Source organism: Sphaeramia orbicularis, chromosome 22 (assembly GCF_902148855.1).
Source record: "Sphaeramia orbicularis chromosome 22, fSphaOr1.1, whole genome shotgun sequence".
NCBI classification, from domain to species: domain Eukaryota; kingdom Metazoa; phylum Chordata; class Actinopteri; order Kurtiformes; family Apogonidae; genus Sphaeramia; species Sphaeramia orbicularis.
The window spans coordinates 18,719,145-18,735,329 of NC_043978.1; the positions used below are offsets into that span (position 1 = coordinate 18,719,145).

Consider the following 16,185-nt stretch of genomic DNA (forward strand, 5'->3'; position numbering starts at 1 on the left):
TGTCATTATTGTTTTCTATCCCAGACCCCTGTTACAAAAGAAACACCTGAATTCAATGTGTCCACATACTTTTGTCCATATAATGTAAGAGTTACTGATCCATCACAAGGAAATAAGTCATTGGAAAAGGCCTGCTGCTGCCTGTGTGTTACGCCAAAGAAACAACCACCTACGAATAACAACACTGAAAATAGCAAGTTTTTGTTCTGGTTTTGCAGTGCAATATTACCAGTGTTGTGTTGTAAAATTTGTGACTGCTTTAAATAAACACAAACAAGTACAAGAAGATAACATATTCAGGCAGACCCTTCTCCAGTGCTGATACAGTTTCTTGAGGAGATGGGTCGACGAGATGGATTCGTCTATTCCAAGCTGTAGTGTTTAGTTTATTTGTTAACACAGATCCAAACTGAAATATTAAAATACTAAAGGTACACAATCACATGCCGAAACCAACCACTCGAGGCAGCAGTACACCAGCAACTCCTGTGTTCTGTCAGGTAAAACAACTGCTTTTTCCAGTTGAATCTGGTGGATTTGAAGGCTTCGACATAACTGCTTCAGTCTTATTACAAGTTAAAGCAGAGAAAATGTTCTAAATAAAGCCTACACCTTCACTGATTTAGATTTTTCTCTATGTATTAATGTTTCACTGCTGCAGTGCATGTCTCTGCTTCCGTGTCTTGGCAAAAAACAGATCTTTTCCTCCTGTTTTATATTCATCTCCAGCTGCTTTTATCAGGATCAAACATTTGCAACATGCAAATACACATTATTTATGTCTGTGGTAAAAGCAAAGGTAAGTCTTTATAAAACTTTAATGTGTTTTGTAACTGAATAATCGTATCTCTGGCTAAATAAGCATTTCCAGTTTCCAGGGTTGGGGTTAACAGTATTGTTTCTAATGTTTATATGTGGTTGGCATGTCTAATATCACTATTTAGGCATACAAACTGTAATTAATATGACTTTCTGATTATATAAGGATATAATGACTTCTTCAACATCCAAATGTCTGTATTATTTTACCTGTTCTGTGCCCTAGGTTATTACTAATCATTTTATTTTCAATTTAAAGTTTAAACACTAATAATAACCAATGTAATTTTCCAACTATGGATAAATACTGCATACAATCCCACTTCAAATAACCAAAATTACCCACTAGCTCCTTTAAATAAATCTAATCAGACCACAAATTCTTCAAAATAAATTTAGTTCTAGCTGTAAATCTGGCAGTAATGTTCAGATTTTTTTTCCTGCTGTTTGACGCCTCAGATCGGCACAGTACCAACAGGTATCACTATCTGGGAGCGGCGGACCACTCTCCATAATTAGGTCACTGTATTTAACACATACACACTGGCTGTCTCCATTAGCAACTGACACTCACGTTAATCAGGCCAAACGGGGAAGCCGCTGCGAAGCAATCTATCACACTCGGGCAGTTTTATCGAAGTGCAGTCTGGAGGAAATGACCACCGAAACAGGCGCTAGTTAGTGCTTTGGCAGCAGGCTTCAACAACCGCACACAAACACAACGGACAACACACACATACAAAAAAAAATCCTCAAACTTCAGTGTGTTTCTCAAAAGGAGGAAAAGAAAAGCGCTGCTGCAGTGCATTCTGGGGGTTTGAGTCAGTATTTACAGAGTCAAGCCCGTGGAATGATAAGAGTCTTTATACACACACATTAGCAGTTCCTTCCACTCCCACACGGTCTTTTGTGGATCAGTACTCCCACTCGTCCGTCTTCATGTCCAAGTAGCTCAGAATGTTCTGGGCGAACTTCACCGCCTGTTTTCGGGCCATTTTGGTGGTCTCATCGCCTTGTGGGTCCACGGCGTCCAACATCAGCAGCTGTTTGGTCAGCAGCTCCTCCAACATCATGTAGCTCTTATCGGCCCTCTTCCCGTCGAAGCCCAGAACCTGGGCCTGGAGGTCCGACAGGCTGCCCAGGACCATCCACACGGCCCGGTGCGATGGATGCTCAGTGGGGCCCGGGTAGCGGCGGGCGAGAGCTTCTCGGAGGTCAAGGAAGGTGATGACGGCCTGGACCTCCACTACGGCGCGGCGGCGGGCCTCGCGGATGCATGGGTTCTTGGCCGTGTCCACCTGGTCCAGGTGCATGAGGAGGCTCTGCAGCTCTGCTTTGGGTCTGAAGGTCAGGTCGCCCATTAGACAGTGACGCAGGACGCCCTCTCGCAAGTGGGATACGTGAGCTCGGACCGCCTCAATCTCACGGATGGAGTTGTTCTGCGCCAAGTCGTACCTGAGGGATCAAAGAGATAATCGGTTTACTACCCTGACTAACCGTTATTACAGACTATTGACCAACTGTGTGTTTCTTTAACCCTCGACACTCATGTGGTATGGATCCACAGGTGCAGCCTGGGTAAATTATTGTGGGATTAATACACAGCTCATTCTATGGGCATCCTGGGACAGTGTGTTTATAGATCACATCTCCAGGCTTTACAAAATGCATTTTTTAATCTTTGAAACTCGAGATATGATAGTTTTAAAAACCCTCTAAGACGCATCAATAAGTGACTGACAGCTGTAGTTAGAGGACCAATCATAGATCAATGACCACATATCTTCTTCACCTCTTACTGTATTTAATTGGATCAGCCCTTTATCCGTCAACTTGTGCAACAATTGGTTGAATCCCTCGTCTACCAACTTTTACCAACCAATAGGCACTCTGGAATCAATAAGACCCTCCCTATTACAGTTTTATCTGGAGAGGTATGGGGAAATACTGGAAATACTACAAACCTGTTGAAAATGTGTGATGGACAGGAACTGTTTTAGAAAATATAAATCAATATACAGTATGTTAAGATTGTGTGCTAAGTAAATAAAGGTTCCTTTCTCATTTGCACACATTTAATGAAGCTTGATATGTAATATGAAGTCATTATTCAGCCACATTTATCTCACATTTGAGACATTTGGTGAAAATAGAATGACAAACCACATTTATGCTCAGGAGACGGTATTACAACATTTCCTTTTAGACATGTTTTCGAAACTTATCTATAATTTTATTCATATATTCCACTACTTTTCTGAAGCTAAGGCTTTGGTAAACCTATTTCAGGCACCAAAACACTTTATCCATGAGTGAAAGTGTGTTTTCACAAGAGATTTGAAAGTTTTCACAAATCTGATTTCAAACTTCCAGCATTTGGACTGAATTACCTCTATCTCTGCATTCTCAAGGACAAGAACATTTTCAGTTTACAAAAATCTAATGTTGTCCTGAATATTTTAATATAACACACCTGGGTATTTTGTTATTTGGAAGTACCGTTACAAAGGTGAATTTAAGAATGTATGTAGAACTCAAGAAGATACCCATAGACCTCTAAGGGTTAAAAATGATGTCACTCATTAATTGGCATGTATCACCCATGTGAGAGCGAATAACTTACTATAAGAATCTGAAAAATACAGAATTGGACATCTAATTCAAAGTAATACATGCTATACATCTGGAGCACAAAAACTCTAGGCGGTTATAGTTACAGCTTTTATTTTTCAGGGCTGCCATTTTCTGAGTTTGCGTATGTTAATAAGTATGCTAATATCAGCCACAATTGCAGTGAAATTCTGTCAGCACTAATAGTTTATAAAACATCCTCTTGGCAAAAATCAGTCAGTCTATATCAAAATAGTAGAGTGGACTGAATCTGAAATATCAATACTTCCCAGTGTTTCCTGTTCTTTCAGTCAGTTCTGATATTAAAGCTTTGGTAATATGTAATACGTAGTGACATCTAATGAAGAAGCTGCAGATTGAAACCAAATCGATTTCATTCTCCTTCTTCTTCTGTGCTGGCAGCAAAAAACACAGAAGGTTCCTATTAGAGTCAGTGTTTGTTTTGTCCATTCAGGGGTTTTTTTTGTTTAGGGGGTAATAACTCTGGACCACCCATCGCAAAACGGAGAAGAGACAAGGAGATGAGGATGGTCATTATAACTGAACTGAATGAGGCCCATTTACCAAGAACTGCTGTCTTTTGCGTAATATTTTGGAACCTGTTTCCTTTTCCCATTTCTTTGAACTGCAAAAAATGTCTCCAACTCTGAAGTACACACGATTCTTCCCACTCAGCTGCTCGTAGTTCTGGTTCAAATACTGACATTAATGCACCATCATTGCCTCGGCAGCCTCACTGTGCACTTTCTTAAACCGAATTTAATCATCTCGCATCATCCTTTCCACACAAAGGCTCATGAAAATGAGTACACTTAGCTAGTTTTGGCCTAATCCTGCTGACAGGCAAACAAACAAACAGTGTTACATAACCTTTCTGGTGGAGACAAAAATCAAATGATGTTTGAAGTAATGAATTGTGCTGGAGTACATGAGACCACATTAAAAATATCATATACTATAATACTACTTAAATATACCATTACCATTTAGTTTTTTTTAATGAAAGTATGCTAATAAACTTATGCTTGTAATAAAAAAAGAATAAAATAAGCTCATATTATCACAATGATTCTGCTTCAAACAAAGTGTCCCAATATATGAGCTGCAATGTCACTAAATGCTTTTTTTTAATAAGTTGTTTTGTGTCAGGAAGAAAAATGTCATAAAGCGGAGGAGGGAACGCAGCTCCTTCACACCAAAGAATCACAATCAACACAAAAACACAAAGGTGCCATAATAAAGTTCTTAAAACTTCACCAAGCTGTACAATTATGGTGCATTATATTTATGGTATCGCTACAAAACTGCAACCACTTCATCTAATGTGTTATATTAAAAATGCTGACATATCCTCTGTAAAGACAGTGCATTCATTTTATGCTTCATTAATATTTATTTATATTAATTTGGCTTCCAGCACATATTTTATCAAACAACCCTTGTGAAAGTGAAAGCAATGGTGCTTGAATGAGTACTTCAGTCTGATGTTGTACATAATGAAGCACTTTGTGGGTGTATTTGTCCAAAATTCTGTGAGAGTGATGTGGCTCTAATTTACATCCGACTGTGTGCTGGTGCTGTATTAGTCAAATCAGTTCACCTATAATTCAGTATCTACGCTGGTGGTGAACCATAGCATCAGCACTAGCAATTACAGGTACATAATTTAAGGCACACGTCTACTTAAAGTGGTTCTATGTAGTACTGATATTCCAAACTATCAACACCAGGGGGAAGTCATGGACCAGAGCCCCACTGGCTTGATTTAATCACAGTCCACAGTGTTTTATTTTATGCCCACATTTAGATCTTTGATGCGGTAGTTGCCCCTGTAGTTCTGTTACTAGAGCTTAACTATTGATACATATGAAGTGGTTCTGTGTAGTATTAAAATTCTAAACTCTCAGCCAAAACCACCAACAAACCAACGCAGACTGTATCACTCAATGAATAAAGTTTAAAGCTCATTATTTCCACACATCTGTATTATGGCATCATCAAGTTTTCTCCTTCAAACTACAGTAAAACTCAGACGCTTATTTTAACAGTTGCTCAAAATATCACTGTGTCTTATAATCTTCACGTGCTGCATCAGCTGATAGTTTACATTATAGCTCTGTTAGCTTAGCTCTGTTTTTAGACTGAAAACAGCCACAGTAAAACCATAAATCACCTCTGTTTTCTGTACGGTTTGTGTTGTCAGTAGCTGCACTAAAGATCTGTTTGGAAGCGAACAAACAAGGTCAGAACTGTCACAGTTTAGTCTGAACCGTGGATCAACAAACGGCAACTTGGCAAAGATAATAACATCCCATAATAACTTTAAACCTCTGTAAGCCTCAGAATCAAAGTCACTCGTGTAAAAGAAATGCTGCCATTTCAGTATCAAACTCCATTCTTTTCATTTAGAGCTGTGTCCAGTGGAGAAAACAGTGCCTCTCGCTCTTACCACTGTCACCAACTCTAAAAGTAGTTTCTTTCTTCTTCTAGTTGTTTCTTGTAATTTGTGTCTACTAATTTTGTTTTTCAAGGATAATGCACAGATGATTATGAAACTGTCATTTTTTAAGATTCAAACCTGCAAAATTCAAGTGTAAAATTAGAAAAATGTAAAAAATAGAGCCTTGGATTTTCACTGTTTTACCCATGACCTCTCTGCTCAGTGTCAGTGAATCCAACATGTCCCCAGATCAGACCTTTAAACGGAGACCTTTTCTGATTACATTTCACAGGCTGACGCTGTGATTTGATTAAATCTCACCATCGGTTTTAATCTGATGATCAGATTTGACAGATGTCAGTAAGCCCAAATGAAAGTGAAAACAAACAAGATAAAAATATAAACTGAGGGAAAATAAACCGCTTGTACCCTTGTGTTTCCTGAGTATTGCCTACCTTCGCGTATCATCTCCCTCTCCTTCCAGGTCCAGATGTTTCAGCAGCCCGTTTATCTCCTCCACAACCTGCTTCCGGTAGTTTCTAACTGCAGCGTTTCCAGAAACATCCAGAGCATCCAGCTCCACCTGCATCTCCGTCAGGATTCGAGACAGGTGTGCACAGCTGTCCCGCCCACTCAGGCCCATCAGCAGAGCCACCAGCTGACTGCGGGCCACGCTCACCTTCACCATCACCTGGTTGATGCGGTGCACGGCCTCATGGGTATCCCCTGACAGTGGCAGGGAGAGGGTCTGCTGCTGAGTGCGCCCTTCAATCACATCCTGCACAGCACACAGGCGTGTTAGTGCTCGGTAACGCGCCTTCCGGAGCGGCACCCTCCCTTCGGTCTTGACTTGGGTGAGCTTCAGCACCAGCTCCTGCAACGCATCCACAAGCTCATCGTTTATCTCAGCCACGCCTCCAGCACGCTGCGGCGCCACCACCTTCTCATCCACCAGTCGCCGCGCCTCGTTGCTCAGCTCCTCGATGGCCACTCGGGACGGGTGAGAGGCGTTCTCCTCCAGGTATCGCAGTAGGCCTTCCACCTCCTGCGCTGCTCTCTTTCGGGCCCCCTGCAGCTCCGGTTTGCCCTCAGTGTCCACCTGTGAGTATCAAAGATATGAATTAGATTACATTAGATTCAATTCAATTAGATTAGACTTTATTGATCCTACAACAGGGAAATTCAACGGTGGAGGCAGCAACAGAATAAAGTGCAAGAAAAAAAGTGTACATGCATAAGGATAGTGCAAAAGCAAGCAATAAAAAAAATAATAATAGGAATAAAAACTATACAGACTATATTCATATTTAAGGGAAATGGGGAAAAAGTCAGACAGTACAGATGGGACGCAAACAGGACAGTTACACTGTTGTGTTGTGCACAATGAGAACTGATGTGATTTCTGAGCTATTGTTAAAATACAAATATGACCCCAAGAAGAAGATAAGAATCTAAGAAAATAATTTGTATGATAAACTTTCAAAAATATCAGCAGTTGTGGTGTGGGTGTCTACTACCAAACTGCCAAAACTCTTGTCAATATTTCCACTTTGCATTTCCAAAGCCCTTTTGATGAAGAACTCAAGCCCTGAGGCATCTTTCCTTTAACACAACTGCTTTGACAAAACATTTCACCTTACAAAACACAGGAGTTGTTGCTCTACTTTTGCCTGGGTCAGTTTACTAGTTGCTGTTTAAACACGAATGACTGGATCCAAACCAACACATTAATAATCAAGGCAGCGGTCGACGGCCAACTTCGACGCTTTGTGAGGTAGAATCCCTCTCTTTGTTAAAGGACTCTGATGGTCTTGAAGAGAATGGCAAAAACATTTAGAGCAGGGCTGTCAAAGTCATTTTAGTTCAGGGGCCACATACAGCCCAATATGATCTCAAGCGGGGTGGGGCTAGTAAAATAATAGCATGATAACCTTAAAATAGTGACAACTCCAAAATGTTCTCTTTGTTTTAGTGCATAACAATAAAATTCATTCATGGTTTACATTTGAAAACTCTGCTTTCACAAAAAACGTGAAAAATCTTAAGAAAAATATGTGCAATTTTAACAATATGAAGCCAAAACTTATCATTTATACATGTGCTTTACAGATCACAATGGATTAATCCCACGTTTGACACCCCTAATCTAAAACATCAATGTAATTTTTCAAGTAAACAGCCATTTGGACTATTATAATAGATACTCAACATCCTGAAGAAGGTGAATGTTCGTATTTTTGTGTGTATTCCTTCATTAACACATAGAGTGAGGAGTCAGACACCTAATCACAGTGAAGTAGGGCTGCTCCTGCCGATCTAATCAGCATCAAACATGGATGGATGTATTGTTTCTCTCTAAGGATCATGATCTCAACCCAAATGGTAATGCTTCACAGATCTGCCACTACAGTGACTCACTACTCACTCTTTCATGTTTTAATTTAGAAACAGTATGAATTACAGAATAGAATAGAATAGAATAGAATAGAATAGAATAGGACTTTATTGTCATTGTTACAGGGACAATGAAAATCTGTTTAGCAGCAAACAGTGCAAAAGTGCAAAAAAGACTATAAAAATATCACACAAAATACTGAGAAATATTAGCAATATAAAAAAACTACAAAGATAAATATTAAACATACAAATACTATTAAAGTACTACTAATTACTACTAAAATATACAAAAGGAAAAAACTCTATACTACAGATATGAAATATGTACAACAAATAAGGATATATACAGGTAATAAAGGATATATAAAAGGTAAAATTAAAAACAAGGTATTGCACTGAGGTAGGGGGAGTATTGAATTGTCCATTAGACTGGGGGTGGTGGTTATTCAGTCAGTTGGGGGGGGTGCATTTAACCACTTGTGGGTAAAAGTTGTACTTGAGTCTGTTTTTGTTCAATGCAGTTGTTAACAGGGATCTAAAACCAGCTAACATACCTGGTCCACCTCCAGCTGCAGCCGGGTCAGCTCCCGCTCCAGACGTTTGTAGTCGCGGTCGTGTTGGAGGCCGCTGAAGGTGCAGACCTGAGGCCCCAGCGAGGCCACCTCCTTCTGGACCTCGTACAGACGCATCATAGCCGGGTGCTGTGGATGGTATGGCTGCTGCTGAGCCTCCATGGGATGGGGATGGGGATGCGGCTGCTGCTGCTGCGGGCCGCCATGGTCCATCCTCTTCCCACCATCAAAGGGCTTTCCAAACAGGCTGAAAAAACACACAAGGCGGCATGAAAGGAAGTCCGAACAAAGAACAACAACGGAGCGTGGAGGCTTTACGCTGTCCAACGACCAGAGTGAATGGATTAACTCTAAAGTTTCTTTTCAGTACTCTCAGACCAGAACTCTGTGAATAGGACCTCCAACTCCTCTGGACTCCTGCCAAAGTGTCTGGCAGTGAAACGCTGAATAACCTCAGCCAAACGTTTAACTTCCACCAGTGGAATCTACAACAGTGTGATCCTGTAAAAAGGCAGTGACTGAAGCCCTGTTCTCATATACATCCAGATGTATGATCCTCTGTTAAGGAGAACAAAAGGAAGATTTACATAAATCACACTCAATGAAATGTCAGCATTTCTGGATGAAGTGTGCATTAATTTTAGGCCCATCATGAGTATTACATAATGACTGTTGTTGTTTTAGCTGACTGTGCACCTTTCACCAAATGGATAGAAGAGTTTTCATATACCTTTGAAAACACGTGGAAAAAAAATAATAGAAAAACCATTTTTCTTCACTGCATTCATGTTGGTTCCACCATGAAAGTCAGTGATTTAAATCATTCATGTGGAGACCCAAAAGTTTCTTCAAGTAATGCACTTTATTTCCAGGCAGTTGTAGCTCGGTGTATAGAACAGGTTGTCCAAAAACCAAACACAGTGAAAACTAGAAAAGCACTTGGAGAGCGCAGACCTCCGCCAAGGCAACTCAGCCCCCCCGATCACCACCAAAATGTAATCATTTGTTCCTTGTGCCAGTATCAACATTTCCTGAAAATTTTATCAAAATCCATCTGTAACTTTCTGAGTTATCTTGCTAACAGACAAACAAACAAGCAAACAAACAAACAAACAAACTGACAAACCCCAATGAAAACATAACCTAAGGTAACTAGTTGAAAAAGAATAATATGGACGATGTATAATTATCTGATGTTTAGGAAAATGTATGCTTGTTGTATTGTTTTTCCCCATTTTATTCATTTGTTCCTTTTCATGCTACATCTTAATCTTAATAATTGTGAGTTAAATGGGTGGAAATATCTGCCTTTGGTAGATGAGTCAAGTTGTTTTAACTGTTGCATTATGTGTATTTGCCATATTCATCATTAAGTGCTCAAAAATAGGATCTTGTCAGCATTTAATGTGACTGAAATAACAGAAATTTGTCCCACTAGATTTTCTGACAGCCGGATATTAAAAATTAATAACATCATAAATGATGGAGTAGTCAAAGCCACATACAGGCCTTGAACTTTGTCTGTAGCCCTTTTGATGTCCCTTCTTTCTGCTTTGGTTTAATGGCAGAAGAAGGGGGTGTCTTGAATTTACTTGCAATGTTTTGCACTTAAGAAACACACAGATGCCGCATGACAGTAACGGTTTATCAACATGACAAATTTCTTGGTGATCTGGAAGATGTACCAGAAATAAAAACACATTTTCATTTGTAAACCTGCCATATTTGATGGGTGTTCTAAACCTCAATTTATTCCTTTGTCATATAAGTTGCAGTATCAGCTCTATGAAGTCCTATTCAATATAACAGACTAAGATTTGGGGCCTTTACAGATAGTGATGTCCCGATTTGGATTTTTTTTGTTTACGATACGATTTTTTGGGGGAATTAGTTTTGCTGATACTGATCCAATACCAACTTTTTACAATGACTTTTGATATAAATTTTGAGTCATTATTTATAGGTTATTATGCTGTTATTTTATTTGAGATCACAATTGTGCTGAATGTGGAACCTGAACTAAAACAAGTATGACACCCTTGACTCTTAATAACTTTAGTATAATTTTTGCACTTCCCAAATTCATACTGTGGGACAAATTAGAACCTTTGAAAGGCTGGTTTTGGCCCATGGGCCGTATGTTTGCCACTGCTGTAGCGTGTCTATGGACAGGCCCGTCCAGGGATTATATGGGGGTGCATTTCATGCTGTTAGTGATGCACGGATCAGCATGCTACTCCCAGGTTGGGTTGGGGAGGGCCAAAAGAGTGTCAGTTTATTTGCATGGCAGGTTGAGTCAGGTCAAATAATTCTGCAAAAGCCCCACAGATTAAAAAAAACCCAACTCACGCATCACTACCGTACGTACCTCATAATGAGTATGCTCAGACCTTAAAGCGAAACTGAAACTTATAGATGCTTAAACTAATTCCTCTAAGTCTCCCACTGTTGTGCAGCCGCTTTAAATGCAATATTTCTGTAACATTTTACAGGATATCACAAAATTTGGTGCAAACATTGTCTTGGGTGAAAGAATGACCTGAAACTATTTTAGTGGTCGAATGTCAAAGTTTAAAGTCACTGTGACCTCTTGACCTCACATGATATTTCAGTAAAACCTTCAGGGAATTCCCTCATATTTCGCAGAAACATCAGAAATGATTTGTGACAGGTCATGACTGAAGTACGTGAACAGATTATGATTCAAGGATAGTGGATGCATCTGATCAAACTCATGGTTCTCATTTGCTCCAGTTTGTTCAACAGATCTAATCACTAACCTGAGGTACCTCAAGTCAGTGTACAATAACAGCAGAACCTAACACATACATAAATAAATAACATGGACCGTGTTAGAGAAAATCAATGTACAGAGTGCTAAATTGTGAAAGGTGAGCAAAATATGTACTAAACGCCTACAAAGACAAGTGTTTCCTTGACCTTGACCTCTTTTCTTCTTGTTAGACAGCACTCCAGATAGATCTGCTGACAACCGCAAAGTGCCCACTCACAGGAAAATATCCACATGTAATTCTGCCTCACAATCAGAATAATCATGAAGCTGAATGAGGTTAACCTACATTGCATCTCTACAAGAAGAAACACCCACACGACAACCGTTCGGAGTATCGCTGTGCTTTTCTGTCAGGCTCACTGGCCGACACGACAATGATTGCGCTCTAATCCACATGAAAACCATTTTGCCTGTCCGTCCAGCTTTAAATACAGACAGAAAATGCGGCTGACCGTCACCCAAAATATGAAACAGATCTATGCATCTTGGGGAAAAAAACCACTGTGGGGAGATCTGGTCAAATAGCCGAGGAGGAATGAGTCACAGGTGCCTCGAGCGGAGAAATGTGTTCACAGTTTAACCTCTATTAAAGGAATTGGCAGAATCCGAGTGCTACCGAGAGGACAGTATGCTCATTAATCCTCAGCACACGGCCATTTATCTGTAGTTATTAATGAGAGGGGCGTCGCACGAAAATATTTAGGATTCTGACTGTTGGCATCCTAAATTCATCCCATCTGAGTGATTTTTTTTTTTCAAGCATCCTCGATTCTGTGTTGGATAAAAAATTTTGTGTCAATTCATTACAAAGAACAATCTTCTAGTCTCTTCTGGTGTACAGTAGTCTGAAATTTACATCTACATTTTTTACTAAAATAATAAATTACTTGTTTTTGTCACATATACTTCATTTAAAGGTTGCTCTTAAGACGTTACTATTCAATTAATCTTAAGGCAATGTCTTGTTTCAAAGAAATCTTAATGAATATAAAAATGGTCACAATTTCTAAGTCTTGCAGTCCTTCACCTTTAATATAATGTGACAGATAAATACCTGCTACTGCCATTGGTGAAGAGACATACAGTGAATCAGATACTGGCCAATATCAGCAAACATCTGCCGATACAATGCATCCTTAGTTAATAACATCAGAATCTAGAATAATAGTATATTTTAAAAAATGGTATAAAAACATCAGAAACTAGATGTTGAAGCTGCTGAAGATATATCATTAAAAACAATTAAAATCATAAACTTTTTGATGTCAAATTAACCCATAACGACACAAACCTCCACTGATGACCAAAACCAACTACTGATCTAAAATGTTTAATAACTGTTTATCCATTAATTCTATCAATACGTGTAAATAATTGGTGCAAAACACAGTTTGTCATCTTTTCATGGCCATCAAATATGACCCAGTTTGGACGTTCAGAGGCTCCATAGTGAAAGTGGAATCACCGTCATCTTCTACAACACTGATTCACCAGTAAAACTCATGGAGATGGATCAATGACAGTGGATGGAGACACTTGGTTTATGTTCAATTAGTGATATATTGTGCTTTAAAAGTCACTTTTTCTTCAGTTTTCTCTGTTATTGATACAATAATCTAATAACCCTCAATTTTAATCTGAGCTTTTATGAACATTTACATGATTAAATACAGGAAAATACCAGTTTTTCGCAAAACACAGAAGATAATATTACAATAACTCACTTCAGAAAGATTACGTACACAAAAAAAAAACATTTGAGAACTGTCACAAAAGTAGTACTGGGTCTTTATGGGTTAAGTAAAGCATCAAAAACTGAAATATTAAGTGTTTAATTTGCCAATGTAAAAAATATAGACCCTAAAAACAAAAAATTGACAATCATCGCCTGTATGTTTCATCATGATATTATTATAAAATTCTAACAGCCATAATTACTAGACACATAAGTAGAACTAAGCAATCACAGCATCTAACCCGATATAAGCCCTTCACAGTCCTATGGATACCATGAATATAAGATATTTACTGTGGTTAGTATCCTACGGTGAAAATCTTAAACCTCTGCAATGCTGGATGTACTCAAATGCTGCTTATTTTGTGATAAACCCCTCATACTACAACACTTATACTATAAATGTAGTGAAGATTAGGAAAGGAGAGGGAATTGTTTAAGTTACCGCAAACGATGTGAAGCTTAAATCAAAGTGAACTTTATGTATCTGCAGGGTGAGTGGTAATTCACTGGATTAAGATAAGAAACGGATTTTAGTTTTTGCAAAGGAACATGTCTCAGGGGGAGAGGTTGCATCATGAGAATGTCTGTCATTATCTGTCCAAGCCCTCAGAGCGCGATGTGATTGTTGCATATGAATGCAAACAATATGATTTGTCATAATCCTAATTAGAACAGGAAGCATCCTTAAAGTAGTTTTATGTAAGAGGGTGAGGGCTGGGCATTTCCAGAATGAACGCATGAGGGTTCAGAGCTTCCAAATCTGAGTATTTATTTGGATAATCTCAGTAAAATCCACTCCATCCTGCTGCCTGGCAAACACATCCTCATCCCCCAGTTTGAACCAACAGACACCAGAAAAATGCTCTATCTGGTGTTGGTGTAAAGGCTAAGAATAGGCGATGTGCGCTGGAGGAAACGTGCAAAGAGATCACGCTGCTTCACACACACCGTCTTCCATGCACCTTCTCCAGCTCCAGGCTGCATGCACCGGTCCTCCACGGCTTTGCGCATTATGTCACCGCCGAAAAGCCCATTCAGGTGGCCGGTTCCGAATAGAAAAGGTGCTCGGAAAGATTCTACAGAGACCCACCATACAAACACCACACCTCCACATTCTACAAACCCACACACACTGACACACGCCATCCAGCCCCATCGCAGGTTCATTCTCACCTTTTCAAAACTCCGAACACATTCGCGCACATTGTTGCGGATGTCTGTTTCCATCAGCCAAAGCACCGCGGATCGTGGAGGGAAAGTAGCATCCCAAACGGATAATCCCAAAATGAGCAGCGGCAGGGCTCCGGTCAGCTTCAGTACCATCCGACTGACTGACAGTCTGACTGCGGTCGGTCGGGCTGCTGGTGTCGGTCGCCCCTCCCACAGACTATCTGAGGGGTTACCATAAATGAGCCCCTCTTATAAACAACCTTATTTCTTATTGTACCTGGTACTGGACTCTACTTTGTACTACAATGTATGTTTTATGGCTGGTGGAATCAGCGGCTAATCAGTTTTCCTTCATTTCGAACGCCTTTGTCTGTGGAGCTAGCTTAGGCAGCTACCGTAGATCACCTGACTCTGCCCCACCTTGGTCAAAAAACTTCAGCTTTTTGCTCTAAACATCTAAATACTACTTATTTTATATAACCACTTTATTCTTACCTGCATAACCAGCGTACAGCCATCTGAAATGTAGTGGAAAATTGCGCACCTCCACTGATTAAAGCTAAACATTAGCGTACCTAGCTACCTTCTACTAGTTACTTTGCTCTTCCCAAATGTGAACTAACACGGAGTTTTACTATTTTTACCAAAAGGGAAATTAAGCAATTTTATAAGCCTCTGTAAGGTCCAACAAGAGAAAAATATTAGTTTGAGTTTATATAGCTTATAATAAATTAATATTACGGACAAAACACACGTCCAATTCTTTTCTTATAGGTAAACTTTAACTGTTTCTGAACTCAGCGTATGTTTTAATCGGCCAACATTAATGGTGCTCCTTTTGACAACCGCGTCGTGCCGTTCGACTGTAATATACTGAGAATATAAAATAATAAGTACCATTTGGGTAAATGAAGACGTGATTGATAATAAATTGTGATCATAAAGAGACTTTTGGGGATATATATTTATTACTATATTATTACAATAATAAATGAGCAAAAACACTCCACACTGCACAGTTTGAGTCTTGTTACTTTATCTAATATATTCTTTCACTTAAAAATCCAGTGACACTGGGATGCATTTTTGTTATTTAACGTTTATGAGAAATTATGTAGATTCATCAAGTTCTAAAATGTATTCATATAAATCAGATAAATGTATACTAAAATGTTTATTCAGTTTCAACATTATGATCATTTTTATACAATGAAATTAGTTTAATACAGTTTACAAGTAACAATATATACAATGATTTAAAAGAAGATGTTAAAGGAGAAATGTTGATTTGTTTTGGGTCAATATTGTGTAAAAAAAAAAAAAAAACAAGGTCACAAATTTATTTAATTTGACCGGTCGTACAGAAATTATCGTAAATGTACGCTCAGACACCTGTAAAATATTTTAATTTATATTCTCATATCTGCTGATTAAACAGACAGATAGTACATTTCTAAACTTTTACCAGATTTTGTGTTTTCAGAAATACTGGCTTTTAATTTGACTACTTTTATTTGTGTCTTAGTCACATGCAGTCATTAAATACCAAGATAAACATAGCAGAAGCTTCTATAAAGTATAATTAATTTTTAAAAAAAATGTTTAATTGTAATTCTCTATTTAT

At 38.9% G+C, this 16,185-nt stretch overlaps 1 protein-coding gene across 3 annotated transcripts in view; it reads right to left on the minus strand.

The window, feature by feature from the left end:
* The window catches only part of bag5 (BCL2 associated athanogene 5), a 20,071-nt gene continuing 3,886 nt past the window's right edge, over positions 1 to 16,185 (minus strand). The window contains exons 1-4 of one of the 3 annotated variants that reach the window (XM_030125863.1): positions 15,057 to 15,219; positions 8,842 to 9,106; positions 6,346 to 6,989; positions 1 to 2,274 (exon numbers count right to left, since the gene is read on the minus strand). In XM_030125863.1, the coding sequence (XP_029981723.1) occupies positions 1,734 to 2,274; positions 6,346 to 6,989; positions 8,842 to 9,106; positions 15,057 to 15,079 (1,473 nt within the window). In that variant the 5' untranslated portion in view covers positions 15,080 to 15,219 and the 3' untranslated portion in view covers positions 1 to 1,733. Of the gene's footprint in view, positions 2,275 to 6,345; positions 6,990 to 8,841; positions 9,107 to 14,564; positions 14,708 to 15,056; positions 15,220 to 16,185 lie in introns of those variants that run through there. The other 2 variants (XM_030125862.1, XM_030125861.1) reach the window with 2 other exon arrangements.